Source organism: Sciurus vulgaris (assembly GCF_902686455.1).
Source record: "Sciurus vulgaris genome assembly, chromosome: 2".
Taxonomy (NCBI): domain Eukaryota; kingdom Metazoa; phylum Chordata; class Mammalia; order Rodentia; family Sciuridae; genus Sciurus; species Sciurus vulgaris.
The window spans coordinates 143,141,590-143,157,746 of record NC_136462.1 but is presented as its reverse complement, the minus strand read 5'-3'; the positions used below and the strand labels follow the sequence as shown (position 1 = coordinate 143,157,746).

At 44.5% G+C, this 16,157-nt stretch overlaps 1 protein-coding gene across 1 annotated transcript in view; it reads left to right on the top strand.

The window, feature by feature from the left end:
- The window catches only part of SLCO3A1 (solute carrier organic anion transporter family member 3A1), a 290,773-nt gene that overhangs the window by 47,071 nt on the left and 227,545 nt on the right, over positions 1-16,157 (top strand). The window contains 1 exon segment of the mRNA XM_079127375.1: positions 14,418-14,883. Coding sequence (XP_078983501.1) covers positions 14,418-14,883 — 466 coding nt within the window.

The window sequence follows — 16,157 nt, the reverse complement described above, 5'->3', positions numbered from 1 at the left end:
GTTCCTTTTTTATCTTTATTAAGATTCTTCATTTGTTATTAACATCATGCTGATATTTGTCTTTAAATGTGAATTTTTTTTAGTTAGTTCTTTGAACGTATTTGTCATAGATACTTTGAGTCTTTGATGTTCAATATTGGGGTTTCCTCTGAGATAATATCATTTTACTGCTTTTTCTTTTCTGACTACTAAGGACCATGTTTTTGTTTGTTTGTTGCACATCTTTTAATTTTATGCTGAAAATTGGACATTTAAGATAATATCCTCTAGCAATTATGAATTTGGTTCTCTACTCCACCCCAACTCCCTCAAGGATAGTAGTTGTTGTGATTTGTTTAATTACTTGCCTGGACTAAATCCATGGAATCTGTTTTTCTTATGGTGTGGTATATATTCTCATGTCTTGGTTCAGATTTTTGTTTTTATTCATGTTTTTAAATTTTTTGTTTCTATTTTTAAGCCTGAGTTTGTAAGTTTTGCCTTTGTGTGTGTGTAGCCAGTGATTGGTCAGAGTTTGTGTTCAAATGCCTTGAGTACTAGGATTGAATTCCAATACCAAGACAGATTTTCGGTTTTCCCAGCTAGTAATTTCCTCTGGACCCTTTTGCATGTCTTCTGTCTGTGCACCCAGACTTATTGTCAGCCAAGAATGAAAGTCTCTCCTCTCTCTATTATTTGAGCATGATCATCTGGTCCACCAGAGATGTAGAGATCCTTATAGCTAATCTTTCTCCTAAATTTCTGTATAGTCTGTCAGTCTGTTGCTTGTCCCAGCCAGGACCGCAGCTTCAGGGGAGAGAAGGTAGATTTCCTTCTTTGTTTGCTATCAATATTGCTATCTGGTATCACTTAGTGTGTAGTTGTTCATGTTCTATTGCAAACAAAGTGAATTCCCTCTGGCGGCTGGTTTGCACGACCAGCCCTATGGGACCATGCCGGCCTTAAAGCGGGGTGGGGTGCTGGAGGGAGGGTGAGAACCAGATTCCCACTGTTCTTACTCAAAGTTCAGAAGCTGTTCATGAATACATGCTCAATTAGTTGTATGCTTTTGGTCTATTTCCAGAGTCTTGAAATGGTTGTTTTTGATAATTTGGCCCAGTTTTATCATTATTCTTTGAGGAAAAGATTTTCTAAGCTTCTTAAATTGCTATTCCAGCCACATAATCTTTCTACTTTCTAGAGAAGAAAAATTGTGTACCAGTTAAAAATCTGGCTCCAGATTGCCTGGACTTGAGGCTCGACCCTGTCCTTTGCTACCTACAAGACCTTGGGCAAATTACTACACTTTGAGCCTTTGGCCTCTGTTTCCTCATCTGTACACTGGGAATAATAATAGGACCTACCTAAGGGGTTATTCCAGGAATGAAATGGGCTAATCTAGGTCGAGTTATAACAAACAGTGCCTGGCACTGTAAATGATATCTTGTTAATTCTTTTCATTGGTTCATTGAGGGCAGAGACTGTATCTTCCTTGGCACCTATTCCCTGTCCCCCATCCTTGGTCTGATGCTTTGCATATAATCAGCTCATCCGACCTTCCCATCTCTTTTACTAAGTAACACTTGACATTCAGAGGACATGCGGGCAGTTCTCAGAGTAACTGCAGGTGCGAGGAGGAAGAGCAGCAGGGGAGCCCAGGAACAGATGGCCTGGTGCCTTGTTGAGGCTAAAGGTTGGTTGGTGAGTTTTCCCTCCCTCCCAAAACTGTCACAAGGCTTAGTGCTGCTCTCAAGGTCCTGTTGAATTTGAGACCAGCTTGCTTGCATTTCCAAGCAGTTAATTAGCATAGTTGCCACCATTTCAGAAGTCCCCTGACATCCAGCACCTCCAGGAGCAGACAGAGCAGCTTGGCTGAGATGCTGATTTAGGTGCAAAGGAGAGGGACCACTGGGTCATGGTGGGAGGGCAGGGGGATTTACTGTGGGCATTCACTAGGCCAGGCTGCTTCTCACTCATGCATAGTTGGGAGTGAGACATTGGTGGCTTTTCCTCCAGTGGACACAGTTGGGGTGAATGAAGTGTGAACTGAAGTCAGTCTCTAGGTACCACTTCAGATGGATGCCTTTGTTCTGGGTGGTGTGTATCTTGCACAGCGGTACGCAGCCAACCTGGCTTAGCCATCGCCTCTCCAGCTCTATGCTAAAGAGCAGTGCCCCAGACATGATAAGACAATACTTGTTTTCAAGGGACTCTCAGCCTTGAGGGACAAGAGATGTGTTAAAATAATGACCAATGATGGGCTTCTGTATTGAGTACCATGGGAAAAGATGAAGGCAGAGAAGACTTCCTAGAGAAGGAGGAAGGATGTGAATGGTTTATTGCTGGATAAGTAGGGATTTCCAAACTGAGTGGGAATGGACTGGGGGTTATTTGGTACATTTGAAGACTGGGGAATAAGAAAGATCCAAGCCAGTGTAGCAAAGTGCAAGTACGGATTAGTGTAGGAGGGAGGCCAGAGGGACAGAATGATCACAGCAGATCTGTCGCTTCAAAGAACGGACTTTTCCAGTTGGCGGAGGGTATCACTGGAGAGTTTCAAGTGGGGGGAATAGCTGATGAGGATCAAGTGGGGTGTGGATGAGATGAGGTGAGACAGGAAAGTGGACAGGCCAGGAAGGTCAGTTACCAACTAGATGGGGACGCTGGGCTGACTGCCTGACTTCTGGGGCTTGGGTCTGTGCAGTGGTTGGTGAGGTGCTAATGTTCATGCAGGAAGTGATGAGAAGAGCAGAGATCTGTGCGGGGACCAGGGAAGCCTGGGTGCCATTACCATTTGGAGGTAGAGGGTTCGTCACCATCAATTGCAGGGATTTGGGGCACAGAGGTACAGTGTGTGGGGAGAGAGAGAGAGAGAGTAGGAGACAAGAAAATATCAGGATGTACTGTTGGATGTCACTTTGGAGAATTCCAGCCATAGAGAACAAGAGAAGAGGAGGAGGAGAGGGCACAAATGAGAGGTAGGGAAAGAATCAGGGACAGCTAAGTTGTACTTATCACAAGAGAGAGTGGTCAGTTATGCTGGAGATCACAGAGAAACCTGCTTTGATAAGGACAGGAGACTAACAAAGAAGTTAGAGGTCTTTGGGATTCTTTATCAATAGCAGCTTCCTGTGGCCTTAGTACAGTAGGGATAGGAATGAGCCACCTGCATGGAGTTGACAGCATAGAAAACAGGGAGGTATGCCCAACAAATGGGGACTTTCTTTACAGTGCTTGATAGGAGGAAAGAAGGAAGGTGGCAATGACGGGAAAGGGGATTTCTGATTTGAAGTTTTTACTTGGATGAGAGTGGGCCTATGTGTAGATAGAGAAGGAGTGGAGCCAGTGGAGGTGGGCGGGAGTGAAGAGGAAGAAACTAGGACACAGCATTGATGTAGAAAGTTCTTTAGAGATGGGAGTGAACAGCATAGGCAGAGGGATCTGTGTTGAGCCGGAGGGAGGGCCATTCTTACCTGGTGGTGGTAAGGTGGGCACCCCCCTGCATATACCCGCATTTATGGTTTTTACCTGGAATGTCCCTACAGAAGCTCCTACGTTGAAAGAATGGTTTCCAGTGCAGCAAGGTTCAGAGGTCGGGCTTTTGGGCAATGAGAGCTGCAACCTCATCAGTGGATTAATCCATTTCATGGGTTAAAAATTTGGATGGTAACTGTAGACAGATGGGGTGTGGCTGGAGGAAGTAGGTCATGCTGTCGGGGACTATATCTTGTCCCTGGCTCCTCTCTCTCTCTCTCTCTCTCTCTCTCTCTCTCTCTCCCTCTCTGCTTCCTGGCCACCGTGGGCTGGGTAGCTTTCCTCCACCATATCCTTCTACCTCACCTCAGGTCCATAGCAATGGAGTTAGCTGACACACCCTCTGTTAACTCTTCCTCTGAAGAGGATTCCCCACATCCAGCAGGAAGAGGCACTGTGGTCACATCATGCACTGATAATAACCTCTCTACTTCTGTGTTCAGTTACAGGCACATCTTTGGGTTCTTATTTTGGTACCTATTGGTACAGCATTTTTAACACCTTGAACTTGTAATATGCATCCAAGAAATAGTAAAATGACTCACAAAGGAGTGAAGCCAATTAGCTATGTGTCTACTTTTCTTCTAACATGAGGAATAAAGCTGGACTGGGTATTAGGTGATCTCCCAGTCATTGACAGGTGTGTGATCTGCGTAGGTGACTTCACTCCTCTGAGTTTCTGGTTCTTCCAAGCCAGCTGTGGGGAAGGAGCTGAATGAGCAATGTTCACTTTTGCAGTGCTCTCTATTGGGCCTACCATCAAGCACTATGCCTCAGGTGAAGCCAAGGGTATTTTGTGCCTGAGATATACTATAGTGATTGGAAGGATTGAGAGCCAAATGAGAACAGTGAGCTGGTGTGGGCAGGTGGACAAAGATGAGCTCTTGATATGTGTGGTTATTTCCTTCCCAGCTTTGACGCCAAAATTAGATACCCTTATTCTTCTAGATGCTTTTTAATGCTGCAGATAGGCAGGTGCTGCTTTGTTCTGACCTATGCTTATCTTACACTAGGAGGCACAAGCTCTTATTTTCTTATCAGCTTATTTATGGGGTTCATTTCTAAAAGATATTATAATTAGGTGGAAGTAGATTATCTTAGTATTTAGGATTTAACCTGTCTGATAAAGCTTGGTATGACCCGTGTGGTAATTTGCTCTTGAGGAATTTATATACAGTGATTTTGTACCCAAGCCTGGTGGAAGCAGTTTGTAAATAACTTTTTTCTGTGGAATTAGAAGTAGAATTTGAGGTCAAGAAGAAGAAGAAATGAAATGTATAACCTTAGTTCTGACATCTTACACTATTTCTCTATCATGGCCATTTGAGATTCCTAGTAAGCAAAGCACAAGGAAAAATACAACTATATATAATTGTTTATTAGCCTTTGGTTGCTGGGCAATTAGTGTGGGAGAAGTAAGAAAATTAGTTCCTATGAGAAGCAGAACTTTTTCTAGCACATGATTAAAAACATTTCTTATATCAGCTTTAAGACACACACACACACACACACACACACACACATTTTTTTCAAGGAATGCCTACTTTTTCTAAAAAAAAAAAAAAAAAAAAAATTCTAAAAGAAGTTCCAAGTTCAAGGGCGTTTCTGAAAATGCTACATAATTGTTTTTTGATGAATAATTGACAGTGAACGTTACCATTTGGAAAACTGTCATAAGTTTTGTGGTAAAGAAAGCTATTTATCTTTGTTTAAACCAGAGGTTTAAAAATTAGATGTGTCCTCATGTATTCCTACATAATTTTTAATAATACCTGATTTTTCATTTTTTTGTAGCAAGTCTGATTTGCTAATTGCTTGGGGCTGTATCTGCTTACCTGGTTGTGTCTCACGACTTTCTGACTTAGATCCGGGCTACCTCCTTGAGGCAGGGGCACAATGCTTGATCTCTCGGGGGCTCTGGGATCCCTGGGGTCTTCATGACCTTCAGTGAGATGATTAGTTATCTTCTTCCTGGTCAGGTTCCTCTTCTGTAAAATTTGGACAGTAATATTATGTACCTTGTAGAATCAAAGTGTAGAATATACATGCCAGTGTGTATAAAGCACTCAGTACTATACCTGGCTTAAATAATTAACACATTTGATATGACTAACTAATGGTGCCCCATTCCAGAATCTGCCCAATGTGGCTTTCCTTTCCCATTACTGGGTACTTACTGTGCCTTCTTTGTGTACTGACTGTAAGCTTCTCTTTATTGTGGTGGAGAGAAACTTTATTTACCCTTTATGATAACTGCCTGTTTCTACAGTGTCATCTCCATTACACTGGGCCAGCATGGGGATCAAGTCTTAATGAACTTTGCATCTCCAGCATTTGGATCAGATTCAGGCACATGGCATAAGTACTCACTGTGGGGTTTTTCAGTTCATCTGACAGTAAGTCAGGGCCCTAGAGCATACACAGAAACCTGATTCAGTGAAAACAATTCTGCCTAGGGTGGATATGTGTATGCACAGATTGTTAGTGCATTAGACTAAAATCTTTCTTAAGACCATGCCTGGTCTTCTATACTTTATAGTTGGATACTGAGGAAAGCATTTAACTCCTTTTGTTCTTGAATTTCTCTAATAAAAGAGATCTGGCACCACGTAAATTGTGAGTTGGAACAATTCTCAGTTGTTTTGTGAAAGGTGCTAAACACAAACTATTAATAAGAGTCCTCCTGATGCCAGAATATCTGGTAATGACTTTAAAGCTCAGGTACCAAGTGGGAGAACATTCTATTAGCTGACTGTACCCAGAGGGATGGGGAGCCTTTGTTTTTCCATGATAGAGCAAAGAGCTACAGAGAAAAATCAATATGAGATTTTTAAGTTTGAAGCAATTACTTTGAATGATTTTTTAAGAAGGGAATTGTAAACTATTACACAGTCTCTTAGAATAAGTTGAACATGAAAATTCACTGGATACAAGGAATAATTAGGAAAAAAAAAATCTGCCAATGTTGTACTTTAGGGCCATTTAGGGAAGACAGCAGGAGAGAAGAAAGGAGAGAAACTCGGGGGCTGTAGGAAGGGAAATGGTCTGAAGAAGATGCAGATGATGAACTAGAGGAAAATGCAGGACATAGCAGAGATGCAGTCTCAGACACCATGGAAGCCTTTCCAAAGCCAGGCAGGCTGAGGCTGTGTTCTCATTCAAGGTGATTAGAGAAAATGATAGTGCTCCTGATAAAGGCCCAGATACAGAGTGTGACACAGAAGTGGCCACAGAGGAGCAGGTGGCCCTCAGGATCCTGCTGCAATGAAGGGAAAAGTCATGTGCAGCTGTATGCACACCTGTTGTCACAGTGACCACCATGCAGAGTGTTTCTCCATTGGAACCTTGTGACAAGTCGTAAAGCTGGAATTGTCACCTCCATATTATAGACTGGAAGGGGAGTGGCAGGGCTAAATGTCTTACCTAGGGTTACCCAGTTACTGCAAGGCTCTCAGATTGCACACGTGTTTCTCTGCTCACCCCCCTAGGAGAAGACATGTCCTTGGAATGTCAGATAAGAAATTCAGCTTGTTTTGAAATTATTTCCATGGTACTAGAAAACAAAAAGAAACTTGCATTAAAACTGCCAAGAATGAATTTTCCATGTTAGCAACAGGAGTGCTTTATAAACTTGTTATCATTGATGCTTTTGACAGGTGCTGGAGGCCAGAATCAGTATCTAAGAGATCCTCTATAAAATTCTTAGTCTGCTTTAAAAACAAACACATGAAAAAAACTGGTTTTAAAACCACACCCATTTATTTCAACTTATCTGAGCCTAAGATGGACCAAATCATCCCAGAAACAAAGCAGCATTGACTATCTTTCTTTCCTGGTTGACTTATGAAGCAGGTGGGGGCTCTGTGCCACCACAGCAAGGACAAGAGGCTGTACCTGCCGTCCTCTGGGACCTGCTTCTGCAAACCTGGGATCCTGCAATTCACAAGGGTATGTGCTTTGTGTACTGTTCCCCCAGGGCACTAAATCACTTGCTCCTAGGAGCTACTGTTTAGATGAAAAACAGAACCATACAGTGGGCTGTGCTCAGCTGATGGAATTGCTGTTGCCACTTCATCAGAGGGAAATGATTTCTGGGCTTATGGAGTTAAGCCCCTTGCCCCTATTTCACTATCAGAAGACATATCTTTGGCATGTCAGACCAGAAACTCAAGTAATCCTGCAAATTGCTTTCATAGGATTAAAATAGCAACATGATCATCACCACAAACTTGCATTAAGGTTGTACCTAGGATGACTTTGTGTGTGTGTGTGTGTGTATGTTAGTAACAGGAGTGCTTCATAAACTTGTTATCAATGGTCTGTGTTTTTATTACCAAAGGAATAATGTGATTTCCTCAGGTGGATTGATGGAGAAATACTAAAGCAGAGGCTTAACATTCTGCTTAGATCTATGGGCCAATTCTGACCTGCTGCCTAATTTTTATAAATAAAGTTTTATTGAAACGTAGCCATCCATCTGTTTATGTGTTTTCTACAGATGCTGCTTTTATGTTATAATGGTAGAGCTGAGTAATGACCATATGGCCTGGAAGTTTAAAATATTTACTGTCTGTCCCTTTATAGAAAGTGTGTAGAGCCCTGTTCAGAAACCCCTGACGGGGGGATCCACAGGTCTTTGTAAGACTACCATGAACTTGACATCTCTTGGACTGTTGTTAGCATTTGCTCCTTGACACAGAGCCTTTTTTATTCCATGCCTCCTGTCATCTGCCACATCTGTTGAATTTGACTTCAGAGACATCTCTCACACAGGTGCTCTTCTTGATGTCGTGCCAGCAATAACATGCTGAAGCCTCATTTCTGTCAAGATAGTTCCCTCAGCAGCCTCTCCTCACTCCATGCTATGTTATCACAGAGGGGCAGCTCTGGCTCAAGAACCTCCCTTGGCTCCCCATTGACCTCCAAATCAAGGGCCAACTCAGTGAGGCCTTAAAGACATTTTTCTCAGACTACCCACAGTGTTCTGAAGCCACAGGGTATTCCTCCCTTTCCCCAGGGCAAACTAAACTCTCCCTCCACTGAGCCTCCTCAGTGCTACTGATCTTTGCTTCTGGAAAGTTATAACAACTCCTTCCTTTTCAAATTCATTAAAATATCCTTGTATCCCAGGTCTTCTTTCCTCCACATATAGCCAAACATATGTTCTTATTCCCTTGAGCACTCAGGTGTGTGGAATTGAATTTGAAGCTGTAGAACTCACAAAGACCATGCCCACCAGTGAAGAGACTAGCTCTTTAATGTGTACCTACTTGTGCCAGCTGCTCTGATGCACAACTTCATTAGTGCTCACAGTGATCCCGGACACTGGGCTCTTTTGACACAATGAAATGGGAAGGAAATGGAGTCAAGTGAGGGAACATGCAGTCAGGGCTTTCATTGGGGTTTCTATTTGGGAAGGGAGACACAGCTCCCACAGGAAGACATCAGACTGGCTGTTTTAAGGAAAGGGAGCTCATTTTCTTGGTGGAATGTTAATTGGCTTTAGGAATTACTCAAGCATTATTCCCTGTGCTAAAGATAAGTCACTGTTCAAGAGAACATATACAGGGCACCCTGACTCCAAACATACAGAGCTGATGCTACTTGAGAGTAGCACATACCAAGCCTCTTGGGGTCTGCTGTCAGGCCATGAGCCAAGGCCCAGAAGTATATTTGCTTTTTGTCCCTGTGGTGGTTCCTGTCTCAATAGGAGCACTTATTGTTGTATCCAGGGCATAGGTGTGGAAACAGACTCAGAAGGATTTATTTGAGTGTCCTCAAAGCCACATTGGAACTCCAGACTCTTCTACAAAACTTTACCAATAAGACTAGGTGGCATTGTTGTCGACATTTGTGCATCCACAACCCTCTGCAGTGTGCACACTCATGTACCTGTGCATGCACACTCCTCCACCTGCCTATGTACTAGAGTCACCAGAGGAATATTGAAAATATGGACACCCAGGCCCCACCTCTTATATAGTCCATCAGCCTTGGTGGAGGTTTGGAGAGCAGCGCTGTTTTCCTAAAACTCTCCAGGTGACCCCAGCCGGCCCTCAGCTCTACCACCCAAGCCAATGTAAAAATGTGGGCACATCTCTTGGGAGGCTATCTGGAGCTGCTGCTGCTGACCTTAAAAACTTCCTGTCAAGTGAGTGTTGGATAATTTTGCTCCTTTTAAAGATGAGGAAGGGTTCTGCTGCACCTCCCCATGGCCTCCAGGTACCTCCTGTCTTATAGTGTGTATTTCAGTAAGGTCCAAAGTCCTCCTTTTGGGACTGAGCCCTTCTTCCTGCAGCTGGCCTGAGCATGATGCCCAACCCCCAAAGGTGAGCCTTGCAGTGTATTCTGCAGGCAGGAACTGTCTCTGTGAACTGCAAATGAGGTGGAGGCACTTAACATTCATGTCAAACATAAAAAGAAACCCTTTCATCTTCTAAATGGGTTTAGGATTGTTGAGGGGGGGAAGGCCAATCAAGCACCTTCTCATACTTATGCAGGCCTGCTTGAATCGAAAACTCCGGGGGGTGCCAGGTGTGGTGGTATATGCCTATAATCCCAGTGACTCAGGAGTCTGAGGCAGGAGGAAGGTGAGTTCAAAGCCAGTCTCAGCAACTTAGCAAGGCCCTAAGCAATTTAGTAAGACTAAAGAAAAGGGGTGGGGTGCTGGGGATGTGGGTCAGTGGTTAAGCATCCCTGGGTTCAATACCTGGTACTGAAACCCAAAACAAAACTCTGGGGGTGAATTTGTGACCATTTAAAATGGAGAACTATTACCCTACATTGATACTGAGTGTGTTCCTGGATAATCAGTGGTAATTCAACTCCAGGAGGGCATCAGACACTAGAGGCTCTGTAAAACCTCATTCTAGGGCTGGAAGTATAGCCCAGTGGTAGGGTGCTTGTGCATGTGCAAGGCCCTGGCTTCAATCCCCAGTACACTAAACAGATGCCCCTACTCCCAGGGAAACAAAATTAAACAAAACAAACAAACAAAAAAACCCTCTTTCTTCCAGGTGTTAGCTAAGTGTTGGGGAATCTGTGATTTTAACAAGTGCTCCAGGAGATTGTAAAATGCAATTTTTTTTTAAATCAATGTAGTAGAAATCTGATAAACACTGCATTTTTTTAATAATAATTTCCTTTCCACTTGGCCTGAGGTGAGGGCATTTCCTCTTTCCTTCTCCCCCTGGAGTTACTGCCCCTTCATCTCCAATTATCAAGATGTTTTCCATTAGTCCTGTTACCCCTTAAGTAAAGACAGTCATTCCCTTTAGAATGCAGCTTCTTCATTGCCAAATTGTTCACTGTCACATAAAAGCCACAAGTGGCTTTTATGGCCTCATGCATACTTAATTAGTCCATCTTCTCAAAATTGTGTTTTAAATGAGTGAAGACATTAGCCTCTGATCTAATTGATCTACAAAGCATCATTTCGGAATGTTTGCATAAATTAATTGTGATGGACAGGCATTGCTGAGTCCTGAAAGAGGCCACTGGTCAAGGAGAGAAAGACAACTACTTCCTCTCACTCATGGGGGTGCTCTGCAAAGAGCAGGTTTGAGCCAGGACAAAGAGCTGCAGGCATTATCTGTCTCTAGAAGTGATTATTTTGTGTTTTTCCCACAGCTATCTCTATCCCCACCACCCTTATCTATCATCATAAACGAGCACACCTGCATGATATTTTATGATGGCTTGCACCTGCTGAAATGGAGCAGTTGACGGGTGTCAGACATGCTGCCTAGGGTGTATGTCATCATGCCTCATGGCAGAAATGAAATGTAATTTGTGCTTCAGTCCTTCCGCCTCCTTTGTTGCCCTTCACCCCCATGGTGAAGATCACTGGGCAACACCCACAGGTTTGGATCTTAAATGTTCCCCAAAGGCCCATGTTTGAAGGCTTGGGTTGCCAGCCTGTGGTGCTATTGGGAGATGGTAGAAACTTTAGGAAGTAAGGCCTAGTGAGAGGAAGGTAGATCGTTGGGGGTGTTCACTTGAAGGGGAAATTGGAATCTTGGCCTGCCTGCCCTCTCCCACTTCCTGGCCACCCAGCTTTGCTCCACCACATGCTGCCCACCAGCAACCATAGACTGAATCCCATAAAGCTCCCTTTATGTTGTTTATCTTAGGTATGTTGTTATAGGGGCAGAAACCGAATGCACCGCCAGACTGCTCAAAGTGACTCTGTCACACTTGGGTGAACCTGCCTAGATTCATCCCTGCCCCAGTTCTGCATCTAGGCTGTTATGGGTGCCTCTCAAGGTAGCACAAAGGCTGTGATGGAATCCCCGGAGACCCCCACCAGGCCTTTGGGCTGCCGCCTTCTTGCTCCTACATTGCTTTCCATATTATCTACCTATTAGAGAATTTATTCCATCATGTGTGTTTGTTTTATGTTGGAGAGAAAAAGATAAATGAAACCTTTGTTGGGCGTATTTAAGAGCCATTTTAATGAGGTCAGAAGCAGCTAAACTTCTTTTTTAAACAACTGCAAATACTTGGCATTTGAAAAATAAATATCTAATCATATAACTAGGGCTGAATGAGTTGGAGCTGGCCTTGCCTTGGCTTGGTTAGAAAGCACAGTGGAAGTAGGAATATCGATTTGAACCCTGGTGATAGAGGGTGTACATAGACGTCATACCTCCGTACGCTGGCCCCCTGTCAGTGCTGACAGTGAGACCCCCACAATGTGTCATCATGTTAGAATCAGCTGGTGAGCTTTCATAATACCCCAGGACCCCAGGCTGCTTTCTTTGACCAACTGAAACAGAAACTCCTCCAGAGACCATCTACCTGAAGTTGTCAGTGCTCCTCAGCTGCTTTCAGTCTTCACGTGGGGCTGGGAACCACTGGACTAAAGGATCCAGCTTAAATGTGTGTGGTTGAAAAAGAGGCAAAGAGGAACCAGCTTTTCACACTGTTCTTTTTAAAGTAAGGGTAAATGGAGGCATGCTGACCTTCACAGGTACCTGCGTGTGTGTATGGACCATTGCAGGGAAGTTGTGTGTGTGTGGATGTTTACAAATGTGTCTCTGTTTATACATTGGGAGGGAAGCGAGCTCCATGTGACTCTTCTTCCTGCCTTGCCTTAGCAGCACACACCCAGTTGGTCAGCCGACCTAGCCCTGACTGTCTGAAATATAACTCTGCACCTAAAATGCTTCTCATATCTTTTCCCGTTCATTTCCACTAGCCCTGTGTTCATGAGGGCCTTTTCTTTTCCCTTCCCCCAAAACATCTCAGCTGTTTTCTCCATCGACATTCATTTCTTCATTCTTCCAGCATCTGTTGGCCATACTGGGTGGGACCCTTATGATCTTTTAACGTCCTGGATGCTCCCTGGTGCTCACAATTAAATGATGATGATAATGGCGATAACTAATGCTTACCTAACATTTACACATATGCATGATTTATTCTTGGTACCAGCCCTAAGAGGGGTCATTATTATCCCCTCTTTTACTGATAGGAAAGCTAAAGCCCAGAGTGACTTTCCCAAGATCACTCAGGTCAGGATGTACCCAAGAGGTACAACCCTGGAGCCCTGGCTTTGCTTGCTGTCCACATTGTGCTTTGCTACCACTCTATGTGCTCTGTCCACCAAAGGAGCCAACAGAGTTTGCATACATTATTTCTAATGGTCACACCTGTCCTGCCAGGTGAAAGTCATGATTCCTAGTTCACACAACCAGGCCAGGAGAGATTAATTTAAAGTCACAGAGCTTATTAAGGAAATAGCAGAGGTTCACCAGAGTTTTCTCTATGATGTGCATTCTTTCTAGCACGCCTTGTGGGATGGCCTGCATTCCTCATAGCTGGTGCTCTCAACCCCACTCCCAACAATTCTCCATTCTGAACTGCTGCTATCAACTTTGGCTCATGCCCCTTCCTTTGCCTGAAGTGCTCTTCCCTACCAGTAAGGGCCTTGATCAGAGGCCATATCTTATGGCAGGGATGCTTGGATTTCCTCTAACACCCTTCATGGAACCTGCAAAGAAGAGGGAAGTTTACTCATCTTCCCTGTATCTTAGAAACCCCTTAAAAAAGCATCTCTACTGGGTCCCCCAGTGTGAGGTTTGCATCAGGAATGGAGCCTCCAGTCAATTTGTTACAGTTGGGTGTAGTTTGTTACAGTTGGGTACACATATACCTTCCTGTTGGGTGGCCTTTCAAAGCCAGATGCCTCTTTCTCATTTTTTCCATCCTTTGTGTCTAGGGCATTGCCAGGCAAACAGCAGATGTTCAGTAAATATTTGTTAAATGTAGAGCAGACAAGAATACAAAGTTGGGGGAAATCATAAAAATATTGCATCTGAGGGTCCTTGGTAGGTCTTTAATGTTTAGAATAGTTACGAGTGTGTTTACCTGATGGCCTTTAGGGAAACCTACATCGTTTGGAAATTTCCAGAAGGAACCAGAACTAATAATTATCCGACTGAGATAATCAGTTTGCCATTTAGGATTTTCTTTATTTTGCTTAGGCAGGCTTTGCTGACCTCCTGAAAGAGCCTGTGGCTCCTATTGCTTCCCAGCATGAACGTATAGCATGCATTTGCATAAGGTACCTGCATACTGTGGACTTTGGAATTTCTTTGCGACTTCATGGGCTCTAAGTGGTGGAAGCACCTGATATGGGGAAAATGGAGCACCCAAAGAGAGAGAGAACCTCTCAAGGTGCAAACAGGCGCTCAGGCGTCTTTGCTACTATGGAAGTGAATTTTTTAACTGTTGAATTGGGGTTATCATACTTGTATATGTTTTTCTGATTCTTTGGGTTTCCATCTGCTTTTTTGCAACTGGTACCAATGCCAGGTGGGTGGGAGGGTCCAGGAAGGGCAGGGAGACACCCCTCGGTGACCCTTTGGATAGGCTTTGAAATGTCCTTTCACCTCTCCCAGGTGAGTGTCCTGACCACCCTGGAGCGCAGGTTCAACCTGCAGAGCGCAGACGTGGGCGTGATCGCCAGCAGCTTCGAGATTGGAAACCTGGCGCTCATCCTCTTCGTGAGCTACTTCGGGGCGCGCGGACACCGGCCGCGCCTCATCGGCTGCGGTGGTATCGTCATGGCGCTGGGCGCGCTGCTTTCGGCGTTGCCAGAGTTCCTGACCCACCAGTACAAGTACGAGGCTGGCGAGATCCGCTGGGGCGCTGAGGGCCGTGACGTTTGCGCTGCCAACGGCTCAGGTGGCGACGAGGGGCCCGACCCTGACCTCATCTGCCGCAACAGGACGGCCACCAACATGATGTACTTGCTGCTCATTGGGGCCCAGGTGCTCCTGGGCATCGGTGCTACCCCCGTGCAGCCCCTGGGGGTCTCCTACATCGACGACCACGTGCGGAGGAAGGACTCCTCGCTTTACATAGGTAGGAGCTGCCCCTGCTGGGTGTGTGCACATGTAACCAGTGTGGTTGACCACTGGGACAGAGGTCAGCCCAGGCACTTTGGTATTGCCGGGCAGCACTGATTTTCAGTCTTGTCTGCACATCGGCAGATTTTGAAAAATACTGATGCTGGTGTTGCCCTCCTCCACCTCGAAATTCTAGTGAAGTTGATCTAGGGTGTAACCTGGGGGAGGAACATTTTTTAAAAAGCTCCTCAGGTGATTCTCATGTGCAGAATTTAGCTCCACTGTGCTGAAACCTTAACAAACTTCACATGGGAAGACATGGCCAGGAAACGTTTTTATATTTTATCTTTGTGTGTGTGGTGAGGGGTGGGGGGTGCTTTGTGCTGTTTGCTGTTAGTCACCAATCAAAATAGTCCCCTGGGCAGTGTTCTTTTTTAGCTCAAAAGGAGAGTGCATTGCTGGCATTTGGTATAATTCAAAGTTAGTGATTTCTGATCATGTTTTCAATAATATGGGTGTGGGCAGGAACTGGATATTTAGGAAGAAATGAAGGATCTGCATATTTAAAAGAACTATTTTGCACTGTCCTTATTTCTGATATTTTATACTGGTAAGACAGAAGCACTTCCAGGTTAGGGTTAACAGTGATGTAGCAAAGTTGCTTGTGTGGTGACTAGTGTCCTCATCCCTGCTTGCAGGCACCATTGTGTGGTCATTTGGAAAGTGAGGACTGCTCTCTTGAGCATCTTCATCTTCTTATTCACCAAGTATAATTTTTCCTTCTATGTATAAGCTGTTGTGTTGTTCTGCCCCATTCCCAGTCACTGAGTCCTAAGCTTTGAAACAATTAACTCTGTCTGGGGAAGCTTTGTGCCTCCTGAATGCAGTGTGCCTTGAGGTGTAAAGTTAATTATAATATGTAGGTTTAAGTTAAAATAGAATTTGAACCAAATTTAACATAAAGCTTCATGTCTGCAAGCTTACGCCTGGCGCTGCCCAAGGTTTCTGAGGTAGAGTGACTTGGAAAGGGTACACACTGGAGTGCTGATCTTCCTCTGGGTCTTTCTGTCCCAGATGTGAAGTGGAGGCCTTTCATGAACAATTATGTGGCAAATGGATGTTTCAGCTCCCTGTGAAGGGAGGCTCTGGATGGGAAAGGTAGAGAGTGTTTCTCCCCATCCAGGGCTGTAGCACCGGTGGCCTAGTTGTGACTCACATACCAAACAAGGAGTAGGAGAGAGGACTGCTCAGCAAAGATGACTGCTCCCTCTTATGGTTAGGAGGGACACA